The following is a 12,656-nucleotide window of genomic DNA, read 5'->3' as shown; positions in this document are numbered from 1 at the left end:
CCCCAGATCTCTTCAGGACTAATTTTCCCACCTATTTTTTATGTTGCCAGCAAATCGACAACCATACCTTAAATCACTGTTTTCTCATTCATTTAGATAAACTGTACCAATTGGGGTGCCAGCAAAGATTCCTTTGGCACACTATTATGTCTTGCAAAACCACCTGAAGACAACCCACTTACGCCTACACCATTCTGTGGGCCAGGATAATATCCATACAACTTGAGCTTTTATTTTACACGATCTTTAATGTAGCACCATATCAAAATATCTTCCATAAATCCAAGTGCAGTACCTCTATTCACAGCCAAGTCTTACCTCCATAAATAACTCCAGTAGATTGGTCAAAATGATTTCTTTCACAAAACCAAGTTAACTGATTACCCTGAACTTACCCAAGTACTCTCTAACATCTTTAATAACGTCTGTGTCTAATAATAGTGACTCTGGGTGCTCCAGTTTTGTCCCACAGTCCGAAAATGTGCAGGTTAGGTGCATTGGCATGCTAAATTGCCCATAGTGTTTAGGGATGTGTAGATTAGGTGGGTTATAGGTCTGGTTGGGATGCTCTGTGGGTCGGTGTGGACTTGCTGGGCCGAATGGCCTGTTTCCACACTGTAGGGATTCTATGATTCTAATAGTTTCAAACATTTTCCCTATAACACTTAATTGACTCATAGTTTCCTGTTTTTTGTCTTCCTTTGTGAATGAAACTGTTACATTCACTATCTTCCAATCTAATTGAACCATGCCCAAATCAAGGGAATTTTGGAAAAATTTCACTAGTCGCTCCTTTTAAAACCCTAAAATGAAGTCCATCAAGACCCAGGCACTTGTCAGCCTGCAGCTCATACAATTTACTCAGTGCTTCCTTCTCCAGTGTTCACAATTGTCATTTTCATGAATTCCTTCCACTTCTCCATTTCCTGAAATAATACTGCTTCACAAATGTTACTTTATCTTTTTGCAAAGACAGTAATAAAATACCTGTTAAATTACTATGACATTTTCTTATTTTCCATTATTAATGCTTCAGTCAGACTTTCTATAGTAGCAACAATCACAACTTTTCCCTTTAAGTTCTTAGAGAAACTTCCACTTTTTATATTTGTCCAATTTTCTTTCATACTAATGGTTCCATCCTTAATATTTTGGTCATTATTTGCACTTTTGTATATGTCCAATCTTCTGATTGGTCACTCAGCTTTGCAAGATTGTATGCCTTTTAAATTTGATCCCATCCTTAAACTTTCTAGTTCACAGTGAGTGAGGGGGTTTGTCCTTTGGAATATTTTTTACTGGAATATTCTGAAATATCCCCTTTAACATCTACTACTGCATCTCTACCAGCCTATCTTTCAAGCTAATTTGCTGATTCACTTTAGCCAGTTCTGCTTTGTGCCCTTGTAATGCACTTAATTTAATTCTAGTATAGCCTACTTTCTGTTCAGATCCAGAACACGCTAAGAAACTAAGCTGAAAACATTCCATGAGCTTCTCACTTAAGATATCTTTATCCATTTGATCTTTATTGCTGATATGAGGCGTGGCACGGTGGCTCAGTGGTTAGCACTGCTGCCTCACAGCAGCAGAGATCCGGGTTCAATTCCACCCTCAGGTGACTGCCTGTGTGCAGTGTGCACGTTTTCCCCATGTCTGCGTAAGTTTCCTCTGGGTCTCCTGGTTTCGTCCCACAATCCAAAAATGTGCAAACTAGGTGGATTGGCTATGTTAAATTGCCCATGGTGTTCAGGGGATGAGTCTGGGTGGGATGCTCTGAGGGTTGATGTGGACTTGTTGGGCCAAAGGGCCTGTTTCCACACTGTTGGGATTCTAAAATTCTAGATCTCTCCTGCTGTACCCTTTCACACAGTACCTGCCTGTTTTATTGCACAATGAGTGGTTCAGGTCTTGCATCCACTATCTGAAAGAATGGTAGAAGCAGGTTTAATTAAGGCATTCAAGAGAATATTGGGTGATCTAAATAGAAGCAACATACAAAGGTATGGGGAAAAGACATGAAAATGGCAATAAGTTCTAATTTTCATTGGATAGCTGTGTAGGCATATGGAATGGTCTCCCTTATGATGTAATGTTTCTGTCTCTCCTTAATTTTCCTTTTAAAATCAATCACTTCACTTCTTCTGCATTTTTTCTATCATATTCTCTATTTACCACATTGCTGAATTTTAAGTCATCTATATCTATTTTTTTTTACATATAAAAGGAGAACAGGTCCAACACTGATCCTTGGAGAAGCTCCTATCTATTACATGTTTCAAACTGAGAAACAACCCTCCATCATTACTCTTTGCTTTTTACCCTTTCATTGCAACACTGCCATTGCTCCATTAATTTCAAGGATTTAACCTTGGAGAACGAGAGAGAGAGAGAGAGACAGAGATAGAAGAGAGAGAGAGAGAGTGAGAAGGATGTGGATCAAAACAGGATAGAGAACAAGGCCACCAGAAGGAGAGATACTGTGGCCATTAGAGAGCCTGGATATCCTGAGTTTAAAACTGATTAAATATTAGTATCAGCAGAAGGAGAGGAACTGACTGCCCATCAGCCTGCTGCTATGGGAGCAATGAGTCTTTGCTAATCTTACAGCGGCTGATTGATGGTTAAATACTCTTGCTTTGACACCAGCAAACGTGACTGAGGGGTCCCAGGATACGAGCCGTGTTGTGGGTTAGGAGCAACAACAGGTGTGTATTTCAGAGGTATACATTCTGAGGATGCGGGCATCATTGGCTAGGCCAGTATTTATTTCCCTATGGGGTCAAACACATTTGTGTGGACCTGGAGTCACACCAAGACCAAGCAAGGACAGTGGATTTCCTTCCTTAAGGGATGCTAGTGAACAAGGTGGGTTTTTGCAACAATCAACAGTGGTCACCATTAAGTTAGCTCTCTCATCCAGATTTTTACTGAATTCCAGTTTCATCATCTGCCATGGGGAACACTGGCCTAGGGTTCTGGATTGCTGGTCCAGCGAAAATACCACAACAACACTTGCTGCCCACAGAATGTGTGAGAGTGTATGTGTATGTTACTCCCAGCTCATGCAGTGGTACCTGGTCTCCAATCGTTGCAAAGACCTTGCTCTGCTAGGACTGTGTGGTGGTCGGTGCGCAATGGACTTCGCCGCAGGAAGGGAAAGTGGTTTCAAATTTTTTTGAGCCTCAGGAATTGATTTCTGTTCTGCTTCAGGAGAAGAAGCTGTTTATTTTCAGCACAACCTTTCCAAGTGAAAAATTGGCATAGGGACAAATAAAGTCGAGGACATAAATGCATGACTTGGTGCTGGAGAAATGTTCATGGTGCATTGGCACCTGGAATGGAATAGATAAGAGCTGTTCTGGTGGGATGGACAGCATTTGAACAATGCTGGGAGCAGTGTCCTGGTGAATCAAATGTTGGAGCTGCAGAGAGGCTTTTAAAATTCATTAAATTACCAAATTCTACAAATGCACAACTGAAACCTTACTGTCCCAGTGTGTAATGGCCTGGTAAGGCAACTGCTCTGCCCAGGACCGTAAGAAACTACAGAAGGTGGTGTGCACAGCCCAAGCCATCATGGAAGCCAACCTTCCATCCGTGAACTCTGCTTATACAGTTCACTGCAGGGGAAAGGCTGCAAACATCATCAAAGACTCACAGCATCCCAGTCATGATCTCCTACAGCCTCTTCTGTCAGACAGAAGATACAGAAGACTGAACATACACACCAACAGGTTCAGGAACAACTTTTTTTACTGGCCGTTTAGACTGATGCATGGACTCTGTAGCCTCAAATAATGCCAGCAGGTCTGGCAGCATCTGTGGAGAGAACCCAGAGTTAACATTTTGGGTTCAGTGACTCTTCCTCAGAACTGATGGTAGCTCAGGTTTGATCTCACCTGAGGCAGGCCATGTGCAATGTAACCTGTATACTTCCACCTAAGTCTTTATGATCTGTATATCCTTGTTCACTATGATCCACCTGTACAGCTCATACACAAAGCTTTTCACTGTGCTTGTTAAATAGGGTTAAAGAGAAAAAATGTGGCAAAAAGGCAAAACTACTGCCTTTTTACTTATCTGCTCATAGTAGATGCAACAAAATAAATTAATTAGCAATATAGAGGTTAATGGTATGATTTTACGGCCATTATGACGAAATGATTTAAAGGAGATCAAAACTAGGAGCTGAATATTCAAGAGTGTGTGAACTTTCCAAAGGATAGGCAGGAAGCAAAGGGTGGTGGGGTTACTTAGTTAGTGTAAGATGGAGTAAATGCAGTAGCAAAAAATGAACTGGGATCAGAAGATGTAGAATCCATTTGGGTAGAGGCAAAAAAGCTTACAAGAGAAATCACTGGTGGAGTAGTGTATAGGCCTCTTAACAGGAACTATAAAGTAGGACAGAGAAAAACAATCAAGAGATAATCAAGGTATGCAAAACAGACAATACATTAATTATGACCAAAAACAGCAAATGCTGAAAAGGATCAGCAGGTCTGGCAGCATCTGTGGAGAGAACCCAGAGTTAACATTTTGGGTTCAGTGACTCTTCCTCAGAACTGATGGTAGCTCAGAATATGTTGGTTTATATGCAGAAGATAGGGTTGGGGGAGGGGATAGGGAGTAAACAATAGGCGAGGATAAAGCCCAAAGAGACGAAAGAACAGTTGGACAAAGTAATGCATAACAACTTAGCCAGGAGGGTGACTAGCTATTAATGGGGACTGTTCATGGCTAACAATGGGTTGTGTGCAGTAACAAGGTCTGGTGTGTGAGGACTGAGGTAAGGACATGAGAGAGCTCAAGCTCTTAAATTATTGAACTCAATAATGGGTCCAGAAGGCTGCAGGGTTCCCAAATGAAAAATGAGCTGCTGTTCTTCCAACTTGCACTCAGCTTCGGCAGAGCACTATGGCAAACCTGAGACAGAGCTGTTGGCCAGGAAACAGGGTGGTGTGTTGAAGTAGCTCAAAGTCATTTTTGGGAACAGAACGTATGTGTTCTATGAAGCGGTCTCCCAGTCTATGCTTCATTTCCCCAATGTCAAGGAGGCCATATTGTGAGCAGTGAATGCAGTGGACATTAATTATGAGTGCCTTTGATTTTTATATAGATCGGGTGATGTGATATTGACAGTGGTAGCCACAGGGAAGAAAACATGGGTGTATTGGTACAAATTCCTCGAACAACATGTATTGTTCAAGGATCCAAGCAGGGATCTGGTAACATGCAGTGAGGCCGGCTAATAAATGGTCTCAGAGTGAAAGATCCTATTGGAAGCAATGAATATAAAATGGTCAGATTTAGCATTCAGTTTCTGTAAGATTTTGGAGTCCATTGTAAAGGATGAGATTTCCGGATATTTGGAAGTGTGTAGTGAAATAGGGCAAAGTCAGCATAGCTTCATCAAGGAGAGATCATGTCTGACAAATCTGCTAGAAGTCTTTGAGGAAGTAACGAGCAGGATAGACCAAGGGGACCCAATGGATGTTATCCGCCTGGACTTCAAGAAGGCTTTTGACAAGGTGCCACACAGGAGGCTGCTGAGTAAGATAAGGGCCCATGGTGTCAGAGGCAAGGTGCTAGCATGGATAGAAGATTGGTATCTGGCAGAAAGCAGAGAGTGAGAATAAAGGGTCTTTCTCAGGATGGCAGCTGGTGACAAGCGGTGTTCCACAAGGGTCAGTGTTGGCACCACAACCTTTCATTTTGTACATTAATGATCTAGATGGGGGAACTGTGGGCATTCTGGCTAAGTTTGCAGATGATACAAAGATAGGTAGAGGGACAGGTAGTATGGAGGAGGTGGGGAGGCTGCAGAAGGATTCTGACAGGTTGGGAGAGCGGGCAAAGAAATGGCAGATGGAGTACAACGTGGGAAAGTGTGAGGTCATACACTTTGGTAAAAGAATAAAAGCATGGACTATTTTCCAAATGGGAAGAAAATTCAGAAGTCTGAAGTGCAAAGAGACTTGGGAGTTCTAGTCCAGGATTCTGTCAAGGTAAACTTGCAGGTTGCGTCAGTAGTCAGGAAGGCAAATGAGATATTTTGAGAGGACTTGAATATAAGAACTGGGATGTACTACTGAGGCTTTATAAGGATCTGGTCAGGCCACATTTGGAGTATTGTGTGCAGTTTTGGGCCCCATATCTCAGGAAGGATGTACTGGCCCTAGTGCACGTTCAGAAGAGGTTCACGAAAATGGTCACCAGAATGAGAAGCCTAACATATGAGGAACGTTTAAGGACTCTAGGACTGTACTCATTGGATCTTAGAAGGATGCCGGCGGGGAGGGAGGGGGATCTAATTAAAACTTACAGAATACTGAATAGCCTGGACACAGTGGATGTTGGGAAGATGTTTTCATTTGTAGGAGAGACTAGGACCTGAGAGTAAAGGGAAGACCTTTCAGAACGGAGATAAGGAGAAACAGTCATAGAGTGGTGAATCTATGGAATTCATTGCCACAGAAGCTTGTGAAGGCCAGGTCATTGAGTACATTTAAGACTGAGATAGATAGGTTATTGATTATCAAGGGGATCAAGGGTTAAGGGGAGAAAGCGGGAGAATGGGGTTGAGGAACTTTTCAGCCATGATTGAATGGTGGAGCAAACCTGATGGGCCAAATGGCCTAATTTCTGCTCCTTACGGCCTTGTAGATTATGAGTCAGGCAAATAACAGGGAAGTAGGAAATGACAGAGTAGAATAAACACTTTGCACGAGTCTTCTTGGTAGAACACACTAACAGCATTCCAAAAATACTAAATAATCAAGAGACAAAAGAGAGGAGAAGATAAACAATAACTTCCCCGAGAGAAAAACTACTAGGGAAACCAGTGCGGCTAAAGGCCACTGAGTCCTCTGGACATGATGGGCTGCATCCTAGGATAATTAAGGAAGTAGATACAGAGATTGTGGGTGCAATGGTAGTAACGTAACAAGAATCGTTAGATTCTAGAAAAGTCCCAGGCGGCTAGAGAACTGCAAATTAAACACCCTTCAAAAAAGGAAGGAGACAAAAATACAAGTAATTATAGAATTCTTTGCCACAGATGGTTGTAGGGATTGCATTGTTAAGTGTTTTGAGGATCATAAAATCCCTACAGTGCACAAACAGACCATTCAGCCCAACAAGTCCACACCGACTCTTCAAAGAGCATCCTGCCCAGACTTGCCTCCTATCCTGGCTCTGTAATCCTGCATTGCCCACGGCTCCCTGCTTTCCCACAGCTAATCCACCTAACCTACACATTTCTGGACAGTATGCAATTTAGCTTGGCCAATCCATCTAACCTGCATATCTTTGGACCATAGATCAAAACCAGACCACCCAGAGAAAACAGACACTGACAGGGGGAGAATGTACAAACTCCACACAGACAGTTGCCTGAGGCTGAAATTGAACCCAGTTCACTGACACCATGCAGCAGTAGTGCTAACCTCTCAGTACCATGCCATTGTCTGAGCTAAATAGATTTTTATTCAGTAAGGGAACCAAAGGTTATTGGAAAAGGGCACTGAGGTGGAAATGAGGATTATCAAATCAGCCGTGATCTCACTGAATGACAGAGCAGACTTGATCAGCTCAAGTACCTGCTTCGGCTCCAATGTCTTATGATCTCATTTATAAATAATGCACAGGCATTTTCCACCTCCTAAGGTGATATTAGATTACTGTATCCCTACATTCCAGTGTGGTACAGCATCATTGATATTTTACACAGACATGTTTATTTTATTCTTATATACCCACAGACATTTTGTTAAATGAATATATTGTGATTTTAGGGCATTCTTATTAATTGGACCAAAGGCTTCAGTGCCACTGGTGTGGAAGGACAGGATGTTGTTTCTCTATTGAAGGAAGCTATTACAAGAAATGGAGTAAGTATTACAGGAAACAATTTAGTGAGCAGAAAATCTGCTGATTACTGTAACATGTCATGATTTCTGTTTTGATGCTTCTAGGAGTTGAAGTTAGACATTGTGGCACTTCTGAATGACACTGTGGGAACTATGATGTCTTGTGCATATGACCACCCCAATTGTGAAATTGGAATGATTGCAGGTAGGATTGTTCTAGTTTGGAACTTTGTGCAGTACATAAATTTATTTCCACATACACTGCTATCCTTTGGCTGTGATGGGTTTCATTAGGCAATACTGCAGAAACAGTAATTCTGGACCACAGTCATCATATCATCTCTTTTTATTCATTCAGGGGATGTGGGCATTGTTTTCTTGGCCCGAAGTTTTTTCTATTCCTAATTGCTCTGAGAATGTGGAGGTGAGCTGCCTTCTTAAAATGCTGCAGTCCATATGGGTGCATTTAAATAATGCAGGGCCACCACAGCTCTATTACAGAGGGAGTATGCAGATTTTGACCCAGGGACATTGAAGGAACAGCAATGTATTTCCAAGTCAGGCTGGTGAGTTGCTTAGAAGAGAATTTGCAGGGCATAATGTTCCCAAGTATCTGCTGCCCTTGTCCTTCTAAATGGTAATGGTCATGGGTTTGGAAAGCATTGTCTCAGGAGTCTTGATGAATTTTTGCAATACATCTTGTAGATGTAGATGGTACACACTGTTGCTACTGGGCATCAGTGGTGGAGGGAGTGAATGTCTGTGAATATGGTTCCAGTCAAATGGGCTGCTTTATCCCAGGTGATGTCAAGCTTTGAAAGTTGTTGGAGCTGCACTCATTCAGGAAAGTGGATGACATTCCATCATACACCTGATTTGTAGCTTGTAGATCATCAAAGCTGGATATTGTCCAACTCTTAGAATCATATCATAGAATCCGTACAGTGCAGAAACAGACCAACCTGCCCACACCACCCCTCCAAAGAACATCCCACCCAGATCCATCCCGCTCTCCATTCCTTGCAACCTTGCACCTCCCATGGCCAGGGCCAATCCACCCAACCTACACACCCCTGGACGCTACAGGTAATTTGCCATAGCTAATCTATCTAATTTGCACATCTTTGGACTGAGAGGGGAAACTGGAGCACCCAGCAGAAGCCCATACAGACCCAGGGAGAATGTGTAAACTCCACACAGACAGTTGCCTGAAGGTGGAATCAAATCCATGTGCTTGATGATGTGAGGCAGCAGTGCTAACCACTGAGCCACTATGCCATCCATCCAAGGAAAGTGTGTATGTCTAATTGTCTAATCAGCCACAAGCATCCCGATTTCTGACTTTATGAAAGAGGAAAGGTCATTGATGAAGCAGCTGATTATGGTATGGCCTCAGACAGTACCCTGAGAGATGTATCGGAGCTGTGATGATTGTCCTCTAACAGCCACAGCCATCTTCCTTTGTGCTGGGTTTTTTTTCTAACCAGTAAAGAGTTTTCCCCTTATTCTACTGATTTTGGTTTTACTACAAATCCTTAATGATACACTTGTGTCAAATGTAGCCTTAATGTCAAGGGGAATCACCTCACTTCTGGAATTGTGATCAGGATGTCGCTGAGACTTGGAGCGAGCGTATTGTGAAATCTTTGCATCTCAGACTGATCAGAAATGGGGTGAGTCAACGAGTCAGTGAGTTACTGGGATTGGAGTAGACCTTAAATTGAGTGATTGTGAATTGGACAAGTTCAGAGTGAGTGATTTAGGGATCGGAATGGGACAGAATGATTGACCAGAACATCATCTGTGTCTCCAAATAAGTGATCACTGAATCAGAATAGTCCTAGAATTATTGTCAGCTAATTCTTGGAATGAATGATCAGGAAGTCATCAGATCCCTGATTCTGAGATCTGAGATCAGGAGTTTTGGGGATCAGATGACTCTTAGAGGAAGTGGTCAAGTGATTGGAGAAAAAGTTTACCATACAGTGAGTGGGTGATCACTGGGGGTGGGTGATTTGGTGACACCAGGGTTAGTGATTGAGGCATTGGGTGAATCCCAGAGAAGATGATCAGCAGATTGACTTAGACTTGGAGAGAATAATAGGGTTTTGGATGAATCATGGAGTGAGTTACTAGGAAGAAGGTGGATCTTGAATGAGTGATAGAGAAGTTGAAAGCATCATTGAGTGAGTGAGTAGGCAATGGAAGAACCTGAGTGAGTCAAATGGGTAAGGGAGTTAAATAGGTCTTGTGTCAAGTGACCAGCAGAGAATCAATCAGTGAAAGTCAGAGTGAGTGGCTGGGGATGGGGTGGGTCTCGAATTGAGTGACAAATCTGTGGGTTTGACTTTAAGCAAGTGATCGAGTACAGGTAAATGTCAAAGTGGGTGAATGTTCGATTGTTCAGTCTTAAAAAAATTGCCAAATTTGGGAGTGAGTGATTGGAGTTGCTAGGGCTATCTGTGTGAGCAATCAGGGGATTAGGCTAGTCTTGGAATGAGGGACTGAAATATTGAGTGAGAGGAGAGTGACTGATCTTGGGATTGGATGCAAGTTGGAATGTGTAACGAAATGATTAGGTGAGTCTTGAAAGAGCTATTGGAGGAATGTTCAAGTCTCAGAGCAGGTGAGTGATCGGGGCATTGGATGATGAGAGTGCCAGAGGGTGGAAAGAGTGTTTGACCAGATTCAGCAGCTGGGGCCACTGCTATTCATAATTTACATTAACCATTTAGGCTTTGAAGTCAAGATCACAATTTCTAAGTTCACGGATAATAGAAACATTTCAGGGGTGGTGTGGAGGTAGTTATGGACAGTACTGATGATGACTACAATTATAGGAGAGCATTATTAAATATTCAGAATGGGCAAATATGTGACAAATGAAGTCTAAAACTAAGAAATGTGAAGTATTACATTTTGGTAGGAAGAAGAGGAAGACTACCGATTACTTGGAATATGCTAGTCTAAGTGGAGGAGGGGAACAAAGGGGTAAAAATATATCAGTCTCAAAATGTTGCACTACAGGTTAGCAAAGCCATAAAAAAAATCTAGGTTTCATTTCTAGAATGCGAGAATTTAAAGAAAAGGGAAATGACACTCAACTTGTATTGAACCTTGGTTAGATCACAGAATCCCATAATTGTTATGTTTCAGAAGGAGGCCATTTGGCCAGTTCATTTACCTTGTGTCAATCTGCTGCTTTCCCACACACCATTTCTACCCAATTATCACCCAACACCCTCTTGAAAGCCTTAGTTGAAGCTGCCCCCATTGCATTTCTAGGAGTATATCCATTACCCTAACTTCTTTCTGTGTGAAAAAGTTTATTTCCTCACATTACCTTTTGCTTCTTTATTTTTCCTTTATTTATTCATGGGATGAGGGCAATGCTGACCAGGCAACATTTATTGCACATCCCTAATTGCCCAGAAGGCTGTTAAGAGTCAACCACATTGCTGTGGGCCTGGAGTGACATGTCAGCCAGACCAGGTAAGGATGGCAGTTTCCTTCCCTAAAGGGCATAAGTGAATCAGATTATCTGGTTTATCTGACAATCGACAATGACGATGACAATTCATCATTAAATTCTTAATTCCAGATATTTATTGAATTCAAATTCCGCCATCTACTGTGGTGGGATTCAAACCCAGATCCCCAGAATGTTATCTGGGTCTCTGGATCAACAGTCCAGCAATAATACCACTAGACCATTGCCTTCCCCTTTCACCCCACTTTGAATTTATACCTCATTCCTCACTTGGAATGTTGCGTACAGTTCTGGTTGCCCCATTACAGGAAGGATGTGGAAGCATTGGAAAGGGTGCAGAGGAGATTTACCAGGATGTTGCCTGGTCTGGAGTGAAGGTTTTATGAAGGAATGCTGAGGGGCTTGGGTCTGTTCTCATTGGAGAGAAGAAGGCTAAGAGGGGAGTTAATAGAGACATACAAGATGATCAGAGGATTAGATAGGGTGGACAGTGAGAGTCTTTTTCCGAGGATGATGACGTCAGCTTGTACGAGGGGCATTGCTTCAAATTGAGGGGTGATAGATTTGAGACAGATGTCAGAGGCAGGTTCTTTACTCAGAGAGTGGTAAAGGCGTGGAATGCGTTGCCTGCCAATGGAGTTAACTCAGCCACATTAGGAGCATTTAAACAGTCCCTGGATAAGCATGTGGATGACGATGGGATAGTGTAGGGAGATGGGCTTAGATTAGTTCACAGGTTGGCGCAACATTGAGGGCCGAAGGGCCTGTTGTGCGCTGTATTGTTCTATGTCCTATTGTTCATTCCTTTCTCTTTTACAAGCAGGAATAGCTTCTCCCTGTCAACTGTATTCAGCACATTCATCATCTTGAAAACCTCTATCAAAACTCTTCTCAGTCATCTGTCCAAGGGGAACAGCCCCATCTTCTTCAATCTGTCCTCATAATTGGTTTCTTTGTAGGACTGAGGTCAGGAGGAACCTCTTCACCCGAAGGGTTGTGAATCTGTGGAATTCCCTGCCCAGTGAAGCAGTTGAAGCTACCTCGCTGAATGTTTTTAAGGCAAGGCTAGATAGGTTTTTGAACAGTAAAGGAATTAAGGGTTATGGTGAGTGAACGAGTAAGTGGAGCTGAGTCTCAAAAAGATCAGCCATGATCTTATTAAATGGCGGGGCAGGCTTGAGGGGCCAGATGGCCTACTCCTGCTCCTTGTTCTTATTCCTAGAGGTCATTAGAGTGTTGACTGTGCTCAATAAGCCCATGTGTGCAAAATGCACAACATAGTTTCCACATGATAT

The 12,656-nt window shown here is 42.5% G+C and overlaps 1 protein-coding gene across 1 annotated transcript in view; it reads left to right on the top strand.

Annotated features, from left to right (window-relative positions):
- Positions 1-12,656, top strand: part of LOC125462067 (hexokinase HKDC1-like) — a 98,964-nt gene that overhangs the window by 66,920 nt on the left and 19,388 nt on the right. The window contains exons 12-13 of the mRNA XM_048551550.2: positions 7,797-7,892; positions 7,977-8,076. Coding sequence (XP_048407507.1) covers positions 7,797-7,892; positions 7,977-8,076 — 196 coding nt within the window. The remainder of the gene's footprint in view (positions 1-7,796; positions 7,893-7,976; positions 8,077-12,656) is intronic.

The sequence above is a fragment of the Stegostoma tigrinum genome, chromosome 20, assembly GCF_030684315.1.
Source record: "Stegostoma tigrinum isolate sSteTig4 chromosome 20, sSteTig4.hap1, whole genome shotgun sequence".
Taxonomy (NCBI): Eukaryota; Metazoa; Chordata; class Chondrichthyes; order Orectolobiformes; family Stegostomatidae; genus Stegostoma; species Stegostoma tigrinum.
The sequence above is the reverse complement of the archived record's forward strand: the minus strand, read 5'-3'. Positions and strand labels throughout refer to the sequence as shown.